At 41.4% G+C, this 16,590-nt stretch overlaps 1 protein-coding gene across 7 annotated transcripts in view; it reads left to right on the forward strand.

The window, feature by feature from the left end:
* Nucleotides 1-2,348: 2,348 nt before the first annotated feature.
* The window catches only part of FAM184A (family with sequence similarity 184 member A), a 65,435-nt gene continuing 51,193 nt past the window's right edge, over nucleotides 2,349-16,590 (forward strand). For 4 of the 7 annotated variants that reach the window (XR_014217806.1, XM_082216049.1, XM_082216047.1 and 1 more), the window contains exon 1: nucleotides 2,349-3,361. Coding sequence is in view for 6 of the 7 variants with exons in the window: in XM_082216049.1 (XP_082072175.1) it covers nucleotides 3,191-3,361 (171 nt within the window). In the remaining variant the exon portion in view is untranslated. The remainder of the gene's footprint in view (nucleotides 3,362-16,590) is intronic. The other 3 variants (XM_082216046.1, XM_082216048.1, XM_082216045.1) reach the window with 2 other exon arrangements.

Below are 16,590 nucleotides of genomic sequence, written 5' to 3' on the forward strand. Positions count from 1 at the left end.
GGCGCTCAGATAAAGAGTTTGGAGCCAGTGAAATAGAGATGAGTGCTGTAGCATCTTGAGATACAAGGGTTCTCTCTGGAAACATGATGTCAGATTAGCAGATTTTGCTGTCTGCTATAGGAGTGTCGATTAACTTCTAGTAAGCTCTGCTTTTCAGTTGTAACTGAAACAAAGAATACCAAGATGCTGCAAATTTCCTATGCACTGCCCCCAAAGGACATTAAATCCTGCAGCATTGTCCCTGAAACCTCTTCTTATCCCTTGGGACAGGAGGAACACTTAAAATGCTTTGGATTTGACTTGCTATTACTGCCATAAAGGCTATGTGTGCATTAGTAGCTTTAAGTGCAGTGAGGTTGTTTATCTGTGGCATTTCAAGTCACATTTGCATGTTGCTGTGCACACTAGAGAAGCAGCAGGGATATTTTCACATGATGAGCATTACCTGTTTGGTTCCCCTGCACCTGCAACCCCTGAACTCCTTAAAGCTGCCGTCTGTGCATCCCACACCACAGTTTCTTGGCTACTGATGAAATGAAATTAAGGAAAGAACAGCCAATTATCCTTGAAGCCAAACTGAAATATATGGCTTTATTTCAAAATCACACCAACTTAAACTGTTTTAATTTATAAGGGAGTTTCATTGTTCATGTTGGTAGAATCCTGTCTCAGCTAAAACTGACAACAGATTTTATTGCAGATAAATCTTGAGGGATGTTCCTTCCTCTTGTACGGTATTGGCTTATTTAAACATAAATTAACTCATTTTTGCTTAGATAAATTAGCACATTATTTAGTGCTGTGTCCATTCCTGTATAATGCATACTAATCATGAATGGATTTTCATTCCTGTGCTGGTTTCCCAAGGTTAGAAAGTTAAAACTCTTACTTGAAAGGAATTTGTATTTTAGAGAACCATCATTACAATATTAGCTCAGTAGATTTCATTTTTTTTAATTGGTTGACGACCTTGTGGAAGGCCACATGTTCTGAAATGGATATGTTCTGTGTGTGATATACAGTATATCTAAGAAGACCTAAGTATGACCTTTACCACCCTCTCCTCTTGCATATATGGAGGCTAAGTGGTTGGACTGTGTACAGTTCTGGTCGCCTCACAGCGTTTGAAAAGGTTCAGAAAGGAGCAACCAATATGATCAAGGGGATAGAGCAACTCCCCTATAAAGAAAGGCTGCAATGTTTGAGACTTTTTTAATTTAGAAAAAAGGCAAGTAAGAGGTGACATGATAGAAGCTTATAAAATTATGCACAGTATGGAGAAAGTGGATAGAGAATTTCCCCCTCCCTCTCTCATAACACTAGAACTCATAGACATCCAATGAAGCTGAGTGTTGGGAGAGTCAGGGTGGATATATTTTTATTAAAAAATATGCTTTTTCACACAGCACATAATTAAACTATGGGACTCAGTCCCACAGGAGGCACTAATGGCTACCAACTTGGATGGCTTTAAAAGAGCATTAGACAAATTCATGGAGGAGATGGTTCCAGCCATGATGGCTATGCTCTGCCTCCACAGATCCTGAATACCAGTTTCTGGAAACCACAGGAGAAAGAGCTCTTGGGCTTGAATCCGGCTTGCTTGTTTCCCACAGACAGGGGTACCAACTTATATAAAATATTGGGGGAGCCTCACATAACTGATCGCAAGATGAATGGTGATGCCCATTAACTTGGGGCGGGGAGCTCATATATTTTATTGGGACCTCGGCCCCTAGGAGTTGGCTCGTGTGTCCACAGGAAACTGTCCAGCCGCTGTGACAACAGGATGTTGGATCTGATCTTGACAACTGGCCTGATCCAGCAGACTCTCCTTATTTCGATCTTTCGCTATCATAAGTGTATATGTGCACTATAATTTGAGAAGAATCTCTGGAGTTCTGAGCAGATGTGTATGTTTCGGAGAGAGGTGATTTGCAATCGTTCCCAACGAAGGATAACAATGGCGGGAAGCAGCCCAACAACCGCCACCCAACCTGCTCCTGGGTCCGCCCTGGCCGTTGCTGCAGCCCGCGCTCATGACGCCAGCGCGGGAGAGCACTGCTTATTATAGAGCCGTCTCCTCAGAGCCGCTTCTTGTGGGTCTTAACAGCACACGGCGCTCTCTCGCGCCTCCCTCTTAGCGCGCCTAAAGGTTTTAACTAACCACCCTGGAGAGCGCATCTGCGCGTGCGCGACTTAAAATTAAGTCCCTTTCCGAGGTACTGAAAGGGGCGGGAACTGACAGCGGCGGGCGCGCGCGGGGGGGGGGGAGAGAGAAGGATGGACGGCGGAAATGACGCCACGCGCGCGGCGTAAACAGTTCTCCGAGACCCTGGTAACGGAGCGTTGGCCTCTTGTGGCCAAAGAGCGCCGAGCGGGCAGCGTCGGCTTCGGTAGCAACAGTCAGCGTCGCTCACTTGGAGGGGGGGGACGCTTTGCTCGCTTGTCTTCTAGGCGAGCTCCGGGAGGGGAAGAGGAGCCCCCCCCCTCGTGCGAGAGAAACGGCGGGGGGCGCTTCGCTCGGGTTCCCCTTCCCCTCGCGGGACCCGGGAAAGGGTCCCGCGGGGAGCACCGCTCCCAGAACGGGAGGAGGAAAGGCGCCGCTGTGAGGGGGAGACGGGGACGGAGAGCACGAGACGCGCGCTCCCCCCCCCCCGTCCTCGCTCGTTTATCCGTTGCCCCAGGGGGGGAGGTTTAAAAAGGAAACGGCAGCAGGAATCTCTAAGGAGCCCGCAGGGGGCTGCTTGTGGTTACCTCAGGAGATCCTTCCCCGACCGCCCCATCCTTTCCTCCCTTACCTGAACGGAAGGGCAAGGAGCGGGGAGTCTGTGGGTCCCTCACCCGCCTCCCCTCCCCACGAAGGAAAATGGTGCAGAAGGAGACAGAGTGGCAAATAAGGCCGGGAGGGGGACGAGGGGAGACGCTGTGAGTCAGAGGAGGAGGTAGCAGCGGGGACTGGAGGGGGGGGAGGTGAAGAGGTAGTTTGACCTGCCCCCCCTCGCCTCCCCCCCCCCGCCGTCCTCTTTGCCACCAGCATTAGCTGCTTTCCATCTCTATCCTTGTCTTTTTCCTCCGCCTGCAACCTCAACAACCCCTCCTCCTCCCCCGTCCCTATTTTCGTGTCACCCTCGCCCTTCTCCTCCCGGCGCTTGGCAGAACGGTTGGCAGGGTTTCTTTGCTGTGGAAGATGGCGACACCAGGGATGAGCTGGCAGCAGCACTACTACAGCGGCAGCTCCTCGGGGAGCGCTGGAAAATTCACCACCTCCACTTCCTCGGCCGCCTCCTCCCAGCTCGGCATGGAATATAATCAGGATCTCCATCTCAAAATGAGCAAGAAAATAGCGCAGCTCACCAAGGTAGGAGGGAGCCCTCCATCCTCTAAGCATCTCTCCCCCCCCTCCCAATTTGGTAGAGCATTCGTTTGTTCTTTTCTTGCTCCCATTTTTTTTTAAATATAATTTTTCTGAACCTTAAAAAGTGTGTTTAAAAGCCTGCATTGGAGAGAGTAAAGTCTCAGTTATGCTGTCCACTTAAATCTGACAAAATTTCTTATAAGAGAGGGCTGCATTAATTTTACAATAGCTGTTGTGTCAGTTATTGCAGAGAGTACCTTGATAGGTGATAAGGTTGTGTCTAGTGTTGCACTTATTTCTCTATATCCACTTAATAGAAGAACCGTTCTAATAGCAGTACTAATATTTATCATTGTTCCTCTTTAAGCATAAAAGTTGCATCTGTTCATAGGGTAGCATTTGTGTGGAATAAGGGCTACAATCCTATGCACAGTCACTTGCTAGTCAACCCTATTGAACACAATAGGATTTACTTATGAGTAAACATGCATAGGCTCAGGCTGCATGTTTTGTCTTATGTTTGGAATCCAGTTACGTATCATCTCATGTGTTTAAATTGCTGTCTTGTTATAGCTCTCTGGCTTTAACATTGGTGCTTTCATTTATGCAAGTAGTAAGGTTTTTTTAGCTCCTATTGTATAATTCTTTTTGCATTATAATTCCACAGAATGAATCACTCTAGAATAATTTTAATGGTGATTTAGATTGTTGTCAACTTTCTTAAAGCCTACCTGTTTAATTTTAAGCTTTTCATTCCTCATAGCAGTTTACAAAAGGTAAAGCATAACAAAATACAAAAGAAAGATCCAACAAAAAAGAAAAGTAGCAGTATTGTACAGCAAAAAACTGTGAACACAGCAATTATTAGATCTCAAGGGTGAACTGAAACTAAAAGTGTTTACCTCCCTTCAGAAAGCCAGCAGGGAGGATGCTAATTAACTTTTCTTAGGAGAGTTACATAGTATCAGGGCTGCTACAAAAAAGACAGGGCTCCTGGTGGAGGCTAAAATAGTCTGCCTTTTAGATGGATTCCAGAGCAGGGCCTCTTTAGAAGATCCAAGTAATGTGCTATAGCATTGGCATGTAAGATACAACTGGTGAGAGAACCAGAATTCCAGATTTCTTGTTCAAGTGCACTTTTCTGGCATATTGTAGTAAATACCTTAAAAAAATATGTTGGCCATCCAGACCTTTCCTGCTCAAGTTGACTGGCATAGAAGATGGGTCCACAGTCCTACTCTGGAGCTGGTGCTCCAGGCTGGAATCAGATCTGATGCTGTAATGTGATTCCGAGCTGATTCAGCCCCTCTACATCCCTGTAAATGCTCTATTTGGGAGAGTTTCTGCATAGTTCCACCAGCTTTTTCTGCTTGCCCATGTTTTATGTACTAGAGCTTGCTTCCTGGAATAATGTAATGTAAGGTCATTGCCTATAAACCTTTAGCATGGAAGCATAGTAAGTTTGGGAAAGAAAAACAAAGATATAGATATTTCTTTGTACAGTACTCTAAAGCCAGGAACAGTGTTCTTTAACCTTATTTAAGGATGGCTATTTAATGAAGTGCAAAACTTTATCCCAAGGAAAAAGAATGCTCAGGCTATCCAGCCTAAACTGGTAGATTTGGGGATGGGTTAAGGTGTATGTTTATCAGCCTCTGTAAATGTATACAGTTGTAGTATTGTACTCTTTGTTCAAAACATTGTGGCAAGTTTGTTTTATGCTAATAAATCTGTGGATGATTTGGTGGTGTTGGGCAATTGTGTTTTGAAAAAGTGGGAGACGGATGGTAATTTAGAGTAATAATAATATCTGTACTAAAAGGGGTATGTTAAGTTTTATGTATATATGAAAGCAAATATTTTATGCTAATGTAACAAATGCTTATATTAATTCCAATGAGAGTTGGTCGCTTTGGAGTCTCTTTATATTTATATGTATTTTTAATGTATATCCTGCTTTTTACACATCTTGAATTGGCTTACAAAGATAAAAGATGCAGGAGAAATTCAATATCATACTTTTCCAGCCTTTCTGTCAACACAAACATTTTTGTTTGGCCAACGGAAAGATCTTTCCTCTCCTTCCTCTGTGTGCTATGCTGAGAGTTCTCCTAAACTCCCAGAGCCAGTTTGAAGTGCATGAGAGAGCAGAGGGAAGCCCCACTGCATTAGCAGAAGTCCTTGCTGTGGGAGGTTGGATATGATGTGGGATGTTGGATATGATGAACCTTTGTATGATACAGCAGGCTCTTGTGTTAAAATACAATAAAGTGTATAGGAGGGCATTAACTTTGTAACTTCATCTCCATGCCATTTGAGGAAACTTGGATGTTCTAAGTTATTAAGAATGCACAATATACAGACTGTGTGTCACAAAGGGGAATCTGATGTGACCTGTGGGTATATGAAATAGTTATTTTGTATAAAGTTACAGCAAAAAGGTACAGTGGTACCTCTGGATGTGAACGGGATCCGTTCCAGAGCCCTGTTCGCATCCTGAAGCGAACACAACCTGCGCAGGTCATGATTCGTCGCTTTTGCGCATGCGCGTGACGCCACTTTGAGCATCTGCGCGAGCGGCAAAACCCGGAAGTAACATGTTCCATTACTTCCGGGTCACCGTGGAGCACAACCCGAAAACGCTCAACCCAAAGCTATTTCAACTTGAGGTATGACTGTACTTGGGCTCTGTAGGAAGTGCCTTCCTTCTTTGCTAAATGCAGTGTAGACAAGTTAGAGCTACAATAAAATGTTGCATTCTACTGCTGTTCAGTATACCTTATTCAAGTCCTCCCCCCATCCCACATTCAGCATTCTGTGTGTACTGAACATGTTCAGTACTCATATGAATTTTTCTGGGGTTCTCCGCCTTTTGTGGGTGTTAGTAATTTTTTTGTGTTAATAGGTCTGCTCATGCCTTCCTTTTGTATGGTTTTAGCTACAGATGTGATGGCATTCAGATGATTTAACTGAAAATAGAAGGACTGAGTGAGACGCCACAATAAAATGTTAATTGTGTGGGATGTTGTATCCTCTTGCTTCTTCCCCATTGAACATTTCACTACTTTAGTTTTTGTTCCTTCAAAGCTTCAACTTAGCTAGGTAGTTGCCCAGAGCAAAAACCCTTTCTGGCTGAGAATTGATGGCTAGAAGCCCTTGAAGATGCAGACTAGGCTGACTGTCAGCTAATTGGATCTACACCCTTGGAAGTTCTTCCTTTCCAAGTGTGGAAGCTGCCCAGAGCAAGAAGAGCTTTCCAGCAAGCTACATTGATAGCAACATCACTTTCTAGCCTGTGCTGTTTGCCACCCCGCACATACAAGAACCTCCCTGTAGAGTAATTATTATTATTATTATTATTATTATTATTATTATTATTATTTATACCCCGCCCTCCCCAGCCAAGGCTGGACTCAGGGTGGCTAACAAGCAATAATAAAAACAAGTTGAATGAATACAACTTAAAAACAAATTTAAAATACATTAAAATATTGAAACATTAAAATATTAAAATGTAGCCTCATTGCAGGAGGAGAAAGGAAAAGAAAAAAGAAAGAGGGGGAGGGAATGAAATTGGCTCCAAGCCAAAGGCCAGGTGGAACAACTCTGCCTTACAGGCCCTGTGGAAACAAAGCAGATCCTTCAGGGCCCTGGCCTCATGTGGTAGAGCGTTCCACCAGGCCGGAGCCAGAGTTGAAAAGGCCCTGGCTCTGGTTGAAGCCAATCTAACTTCCTTAGGGCCCGGGACCACTAGGGTGTTGCTATTTATGGACCTTGAGGCTCTCCGTAGGTACAAGGGTCCTAGGCCGTGAAGGTGAGTAGCAGCAACCTCCTGCCTTGCAAGCCTTGGCTCCCCCTTGCTTCCCTGTGCTTCCTCTGAGACAGAAGGCACAACCACCCGTTAATACCACATCTGCGCCCCCACCCCTGAAATATTAAAACAAAGTCCTGCTTGTTTGAGGTAGCCATCAGCCACTGCTGAAACTTGCTTTTCCTCTTTGACAACCTTGTAGGCCTTCACCTTTCATTCACTCATCCCTCTCATCCATATAATTTTGAATTGATTGTATTACAAATAGTAATATTATTGTAAGAATAGCAGAGTGAACATGAATACAGTATATACACTATACAGTATGTGAGGTTATTCACAAAATTTTCAAACTCAATTGACGAAATCAAAAGTGTATGACATATGTTTTCTCTCAGTGTCTTACCCCTCCCTCTTGTGCAGCTGCACACATAAACAGTGTTGTCATTGTTTAATTTTTAGGTTGTTGATTAAAAAAACATAGGCAGCAAAAAGCATTTTGTACTTCTGCAGATCTCAGGATTCACCAGCACTGCTGATATCTCATGTGTGGATGGTGCTGTTTTGGTTGCAGCACTCAGTATATAGGATGGAGATGTCACAAAGTCTACACTGGAATTGAGTTCCAGCAAATTTTAAGGCCTCTCACATACTAAACGTGCCCTGAATTTGGTGAGCAAAATCCTTCTTGCAAAGGGGTGGTCATTTCTTGTATGCAGTGACTCTTCACTATCATGTTCTAGGTCCAGTGCTTACACACTACTCTCCTAATGAGGGAACATTAGTTTCCCTCTGTCACAAATTGTTGTAGGCAAACTGCTGGAGGGTTTTACAGAACTGACTTGCTTTGTTCTGGTCTGTACTTCTGGAGAGGAGAGGAATGGAAGCAGCAGTCCTCAGCTTTATTTATATATTTATTTGTTGTATCGAATTATAGACCGCTTAATATCTGAAAGATCTCAAAGTGGCTTACAATAAACTGTATTTATAGATACACATATAAGTACAATAACCATGTGCAGACAACCAGAAAATGGGCTGAGCTTTATTCACAGTTGGTTGGATCCTACATATTGTGACTTGGTTTTTACTTTTGGAATGGGCTTACCTGCTTGCCACAAAACCATACCCTCATGGATGCTCATGGGAATCAATGGATCCTGCGGAACAGCATGGGATGCTGTGGGTTGGGTGGGGAGCTGCAGTTGGATAGGTAATAAATGAGAATTAGGAACCTCCCTGGGGAGAGCAGAATTACCTCTTGTTCTGCAAGCAGCCTAATCCAGTATATGAAACTCATTTGTCCCACCACCTCTGTGACATATGAATTACCCATAAAAGCTTGAATAACTAATGTCAACTATTGCTGTACCAGGGCTACATGAATAAAAGGTATCTTGTGCTTTAAATGTAATGGATGTGTTCCCAAGTATGTTAACTTCAAATACATGCATAAAGTTTCTTCAGGTTTGTGTAGGGTTTCTTTGTCTTGAGAGAGGAAGGGAAATAAACACTCCTTGTTGTAGAATGAATCTTTGTTCCTTTTACCAATTAATGTATTGGAGTGGAAATGCTGGCAACTTGCCTGGACTGTAACAAACATTTCAGACTGACAGACTTGTCTATGTGAAAATGCTTATGACAGAGCTCCTTTCTTTTCGTCTGTAGTAGTTAGGCTTCAATGAGTGTAGACAATTCACCCAAAGTAAAATTTCAAAATAATAATTGCATTGGTCTGTAATAACAATGCAAAAAGGGTATGACATCTTGGAGACTGACTACCTTTGTATAATAGTAGGATCTTTCGTCAGGTCTGAGAAGATGGAAAGCATAGGTTTTATCCAACTAAGTCACACTCAGAGTAGAAGACACATTGAAATGCATGGACTAAAGTTAGTGAAGTTTGTTGATATTTCTGTGGGTCTGTTCTGCATATCACTAACAATGGATACATGAAATCCTACAGTTTGCTGCTGATTATGCTCTAATACAGCATAGCATTGTTTAACTTTTGTAATGGTTACTGGACTATATGTACACGTGTCTTTGTAAGTCAGAGTTCTTCAGCAGATCAGCAAATAGCATATGTTCCAGATTCTTTAATCTGCAGTTTGTACAAATTAGTTTTGAGGAGGAGTTCTAAAGTCAATGAAACTCTGAAGACAGGAATAATCTTCATTTCTCAGGGCTGATGCAAAACATTGCACTGCCAGAGTTGGGTGGACCATGTCACCTTTTCCTCCTCAGTGCTTTGACTCCTTTACTACTTGCTCACTCCTGTGGTGTAAGTTCTCAATTTCTCACTCTGAGGAAAGTGCCCTTTCTCAGAGTGAGGTATCATGAGCAAGGTCACACAGCACCTTGAGGTGCTGCCGTTTTGACACAACAGTGCCAGATTTACTTTTTAGAAGTAACTTTTTCTTCAGAGTGAGGAAGGGACTGTGCTGCCAAGTTAGTGCCGGGCAGGTAGGAGGAGGTGGCAACAGTGGTGGATGGCTGGGTGTGAGCAGAGGCAGTGGTGGTCTGCTAGTCAGGGCAGTCAGGTAGTGATTGAGGGTACGATCCACTGCCCCCATCCATATCTGAACCTCATGGCTCTTAAGGCCAGGCCTGACAGTCCATTGCTACTTCTGTCAATATATCTTTCACCATAAGGAGTTTGACGAAATGTGTTTAATGAACCAGGAATCCTGGCTTAAAATACACTCTGCTGTGTCAGCTTCAAACAATGGATCATAAATTTGCCTTGTTAACGAACCATTGTTTTAAACCAGGATCACTGCTTTGTACATAATGCTAAGCCAAACGTCTTTAAAAGCAAAAACTTATGTGGATGTTCTTCTGCTGTCTGCACGGGAGATGGGAGTGTGGAATGTGCAAGCTCGATGTTTCATTTGATTCATGGAGGCTCATCCACATAGTGCTAGACTATGGTTTGTGAGAACCATCTATGCCTCCACAGTCAGTGTCTTCTGCTTCCACGTTGCATATGGCATGCGCACAGGTCCATCTGTCTAATTTTCATTCGTGAAATTCCATGTAGAATCCTTCTGCATGTAATTTACAAAGGAATCCTGTGCATGTTGGCTGCATTGCTGCATTAGCATGTTGGTGATCACAGTTAAATGGGTACAACAGCGATGAAGTGTGGGCAACTGGTCTCTATTCCAAACTGGTTATTACCAACCTAATGCAAATGCAAGTACTTACAGTATGTTGATCTAAGTACCATACTCCTTACATGTACTGCCCTCTTGTACAAGTTTCTCTGAGTCAAGCCAATTAGTATTCTGCACAGTTGTATATATGCAGAATTTTAATGAGCATGCATTTTCTTGGGTCAGCTTCTTTTAGTAATCAAGCATTCTGGAAGCCAAAACTTTGTTTCTATGCTAAGAAGATAATTACAAAACAAAGCCGTGTGAGAGAAGCTTCCTTGAATTTATCTACTTCTGTGCTGTGGTTGAATATCTATTGTAATCATATGGATGCTTATATCCTCAAACAATGGTAGGATTTGGGTCAGAGAGTTTGCCTAGGATAGCTCTCCCCCCGCAAAAAAAAAAAAAAAATCCTTACAGCATAGATGGCTTCAATGCTCAAAAACCTTCCAGAAATATGTGAACAAATGGAACTTTTTATATTCATTTTTTAAGGTGTTTGGTCAGAGATCATGCCATGGAGTCTCATAAGAGAACACTACCCTGGATATAAGGCACTATGATTTGTAATGGTCCAGAACTTAGTTTGAGGCACACACCTTTTGTTCCGTATTCATTTATACATGTGCTAGCAAGGGGACAGTATGATTCACAGGGTTCCAGTGGCTTAGCGCAAATGAGCAAATGTGCCTGTTTCTGGAGGAAAGATTGGAGCTACAGTGCTCCTCCCACAGCCCTACTGCTTTACTAATTGTTGGGCTAAGCCATAGTAAGGCTTAGCATTTCAACCAAACCCAGGTTTTTGTCTTTCCTCCTCCAGACAAAACACAAATAATAAATTAAGAACAAAGCTTGGTTACAGCTAGGGATGCATATTCTAGGGTGAAGTGTGCATATAAATGCATAAACAGTGGTACCTCTGGTTACGAACTTAATTCGTTCTGGAGGTCCGTTCTTAACCTGAAACCGTTCTTAACCTGAGGTACCACTTTAGCTAATGGAGCCTCCTGCTGCTGCACGATTTCTGTTCTCATCCTGAGGTAAAGTTCTTAACCCGAGGTACTACTTCCGGGTTAGCGGAGTCTGTAACCTGAAGTGTTTGTAACCCGAGGTACCATTGTAATTCCAAAAATAGCATAAGAACATGCATTATATCAGGAAAAATTATTTGCAAAAATAGTATATTAGGCAAAATCCTATACAAAAAATTGTACATTAGGAAAAATCTCAACTAAAATCCTGATTAGTTTCCTTGAGAATTTTTTTTTTTTTTAAATGAGAAACTGAAATTGACATATAAAAAAAGGAATAGAGGGGGGAATGCATTTGGGAAGTTAGCAAGGGAATAATTTATAAATTATGTTACATATGATGATATGATGGGTGAGAAAGGGACTCACAACGTTGTGATCTGGGAGGCAGAATAGTATTTATTGAGATGTATAAAAAAATTAAACCAATGCTGTCAGTCCTGCTCAGGATATTGGCTAAGGGAGCAATCCTTACGCACAAGAAAGGGGCATAAAGCAAAGTGATGTAAATTAAGCTGGAGTAAATTTACACCAGATCCAAAGTCCAATCACCAATGGGACTACAAACCTTTAGCTGTCACAAAATGCTATGGATCATCTTACTGAACTGGGCCAGAATCTACTGAGCTGTTGAAAAACCTTCAGTATAGGTTTGGAAGTTTGAGATTCCTCTTCTTACCTTTTCACCTACCTTATAGCACAAATCTTTATATGTGCACCCAGAAGTAAGTCCCACTGAGTTAAATGGGGCTGATTCTCACGTAGGATAGCAGCCTCAGTCACTTTGCAAGTTTTACATTTACAGAAAACAAGTATTTTGAAAGCCCTAACATGTTGGCATTACACCTCAACACTCTGGAAGTCTTTTAAAAAGCAATTTGAGCCAAATATTCTGGATTGTCATCCTAGCAGATTGAGCATTCACAAAAATCATTTGAAAATGAATTGTGGGAGTATATAATCTGTAGACATCCTTCATACGGTTTAGTCTTCTTTATACTGCTGCAAGTTTTACTTTTTGTTTATTAGTAATGATGTTTTATGTTCCATTTCACCCCACAGTTTTTCTAATAGTCTATGTTGGAAAGTCTAAATAGTGTTTATTAAAAATAGTGTGAAACCCAAAGCAATCATATTATCTTCTTGCTAAAATAAATGTTGGGAATTAAGTATCCTATATATTTAAAGCTCCCCAAATATGTTTTCTTGCTACGTGGAACAATAAAAATTATATTAATTGACATTTTCTCCTACCATTTTGCAAGGGGGGAAAATCCAAACAAAAGAAGACTGTTGAGTGTACATCATCAGTTTGGTAGGCATAGTGTAATTAAACTCTCAGTTTTGTTGTTGGTCAGATTTTCTAACTCAGTGGATGAAAAAGTTATATCCAAATTGTTTAGGTACTGATGACAGCAACAGTTTATTTAAAGAGAAAAATTCACTGCAGCCTTTGCCACTGTTTTATTTCCTACCATCTCTTAAAACAATAAGCATGAGCCCTGAATGTGGCATCATCTCCTCTAGTCATGGTCTACCTGTCTAGCTATGCTTTTATTTTGTGTCACAGGGGTGACATAGATAACTGGAATTCAATATGATAATTTTAATATTATAATCTGATTTTTGTCATATCTCTCTTCTTACTCAAGGTAACAGCTGGCTAACATTTGTTCTAGTAGCTGCTCCAATACTATTATAGCTTGAAGTTGAATGCGAGTTTATTTTTAGTTCCTGTCTTGAATGCTGCTCAGTAACATACTAATTAACAAAGTAATTACATTTTATGATTACCTGCCTGCTACTTTGTCTGTAATACCATGATAAGTTGCATTTTTTCAATGCAACTGAGTAGATAACCTTAGCATTCATTTATAAATATCACAAAGAAACACAAAATGCAACTTTGATGTGACAAGATCAGACATTAAGATGAGCTGCTGCTGAATGTCTTTACAATCCAAATGAAAGATACTTAGCTTTGGATCAAGAAATATCTTGAGTGAGTGGAAAAGCCGCTTGTATAAGGCAGTCCCCCACCCAACAAAATTCTTCCAATTTTCCCATTCTGCTGCAGCTCCTGCTATACCCACACCTTTCCTGCAGGGCCATTAACCCCCTTCTAGTAGTAATTTGTAGAGGAGAGTGGAGCCAGGAAAACCTATTGTGTGAGACTATAGAATCCACTGCTCACTCAGTCTTCCTTAAGCTGTGGTTCTGAGCATGCATACTTGAACATAAGTGCTGTTTTAAAATACTAGGAATAACAGCTCTCAAACAGCCAGAATTCCAAGGTGTGTGGTGTTTTCCATGCTCACTAGCTTTATTACATGCTTTATTACATCCCCTTTCCAGTTGCATCCCCCATCCCATAAAATCATCCCCTGAAGGTCAGCATTCTTTGGTGCAGCAGAAAGGCAATCATGAGTATAAGCCTGTTGCCTGAGTGTACGAGCTTCTCTAAATTTCTCCACTCTGATTAGAATCAGATTTTATTTAAAATATTCTATGTGTAATACTTAGCAATGAAAAAGACTTTAGAAGCAGTGGGTATTCAACTAAGTGTTACTCAAGAGTAGACTGATTAAAATTAATGAACATTACTAAATTATGCCCCTTTATTTCAGGGGGTCTGTGTAAAACTTAGTTGAATGCCACCCAATATGAAAATGTGAACTTGGTATATCAACATACATACAGAATCTGTACATATTCAGTAACATACAGTGGCAAACACCAGTTGTAAAGCTACCACCACATACGTATTTGGGTAAATGCCTCCAAGCACAAGTACAAATTCTTAGACTAAGTTATTTGCCTTGAGACTTTCGCCCAAACATATTGAAGCCACAGTTCTATAAGTTTTTTACATCATTTGCTTGCTAAAGATGTTCAGTTTTTAGACATTGAGTTAATTTATAAACATGACCTTTTAGCTTGCAATTTTAAAAGTTTGTTTAAAGAAGTGTTTTATATTGTCAATTCTTACAATATAACATGGGTGTACAACAGTATATACAATAAAATATAAAACACCATTAAAAAAAGTACAAAACAGATAAAAATGACTGGCTGACCAATTAATTCAAACAGTTGTATAGGCCTGTCTATATAAAAGTTCTTCAAGGGACACATGGCAATGAAAAATGAGAGTGCCTGCAAAATCTCTGATAGAACAATGTTCCATAGCCTGAGATCAGTAACACTAAATCCCCAATTTCTAGTGGAGGCCTATTAAAGGTTAAGGGACCCCTGACTATTAGGTCCAGTCGTGACCGACTCTGGGGTTGCGGTGTTCATCTCGTTTTATTGGTCGAGAGAGCTGGCATACAGCTTCTGGGTCATGTGGCCAGCATCACTAAGCCGCTTCTGGCAAACCAGAGCAGTGCACGGAAACACCGTTTACCTTCCCGCCAGAGCGATACCTATTTATCTACTTGCACTTTGACGTGCTTTCGAACTGCTAGGTTGGCAGGAGCAGGGACTGAGCAACGGGAGCTCACCCCGTTGCGGGGATTCGAACTGCCGACCCTCTGATCATCAAGTCCTAGGCTCTGTGGTTTAACCCAAAGTGCCACCCGCGTCCCTGGAGGCCTATTAGACCTCTGTAAAATGTAGGGCAACTAGCAGTACTTCTCCAGATGATCAAAGTTGTGATTTGCTTTTAACAAGGAATGCAAGACTAGGAAGTTCAGTATATTCAATGCCTTAACTCACAACATACATTTCTTTCCTTTTAATAGACTTCCACAGGAAAGTGATTATAGCAATTTTACTTGCATGACATGGTTTGGAATGGAAAAAAACACTGAGAAGATTAGCAGAAGTATATTTTCCAAAATGGCTGCTAGCCATCATTCTGCAGCATCTATTTCATAAACTCACATCCATATACTGGAAAATTGTTTACACAGACGTGTGTCAACCTGGTCCTAATGTCTATCTACTTTTTTTTCATTGCAAACCATGTCTTCCAAGTGGAAATTGCCTATGGCAATTATAAAGACAGGACTGATTGTGTTAATATATGATGCTTTGAAGCCATTACTGAAAAAAGATTAAGAAATACCTAATAATGTGTTTTGTGAATAACAAATATGAAATGACACACATGTTCATTGATACATACTATTTGTATGTACCTTGCATGACAAATACTTGTAAGCGACTAAAAAAATTCCTTGTACACTCCCCCATCTTGTCTTGGTCTATATCCTTCAAACTTAAAGCTGAGCCTGAGGTGAAGACTGGATTGGAAAGAAGTATAATATAAACAGAACTGACTGTGACACCTAAAGCACTCTTACAGACCTCTTTTAAACTATCTGAGCAAGTACTACATAAAAGTAACAGTTCAGAGACCTATTTTCTTTGACCAAAGGTTCTACAACAAACAAAAAGCCATGCATATATGCAAAACATTCAGAATCTCTGACTGGAAGGCAAAAGTGCTGAAAATGAACTACACAAATTTGTCGCCTTACCTGCTACCCCTACATTCCTCCCCCCCCCCCGAAATATCAGTATATTTTATTTGAACTCCAGAGCTTTGGAGCTTCCAGAATACTTTGGATGGAGAAAATAACACAAATCTTTGGCGTAACATATGCTATGGAATTGGACAAATTGCTACATTAATTTTGTTGAAGAAATTGTACTTTTTAAAGAAGATGTGAAGAAGGGTGATATAGAAAGTACTGAGGGAACATTTTATGTCTATTGTTAAGAGGGAGATACCATAGGGAAGATTGGCTGTATGAGAAGGATAAAGTAACCTGTTCTGTACACTCCTGTATATTACTAGTTCCAGGCTGTGTAAAGTTGATTATTTCTGTATACACCCCCTTCATTGTTGGGAAGAATATAGCAGTTTTGTTTGTAAATCTGAGATTCAAGGGTGGGGGAGTGATTAACATGATAAATCAGGGGTTATTCATTGGTTTTTTTAATGTAACTGAATCCACCTCTTGAAATTTTCCTTCAAGCAGAATAGCTCAACTTTGTTAGCATCTTGTACAGTGGTGCCCCGCAAGACGAATGCCTCGCAAGACGGAAAACTCACTAGACGAAAGAGTTTTCCGTTTTGGAGGTGCTTCGCAAAATGAATCTCCTATGGGCTTGCTTCGCAAGACGAAAATGTCTTGCGAGTTCCTGCGGGTTTTTTCCCCTTCCCCCCCTTTTTCTAAGCCGCTTATCAGCTGATCCTATAAGCTGATAAGCCGCTAAAAG

This window comes from Podarcis vaucheri, assembly GCF_965113315.1.
Source record: "Podarcis vaucheri genome assembly, chromosome: 3".
NCBI classification, from domain to species: domain Eukaryota; kingdom Metazoa; phylum Chordata; class Lepidosauria; order Squamata; family Lacertidae; genus Podarcis; species Podarcis vaucheri.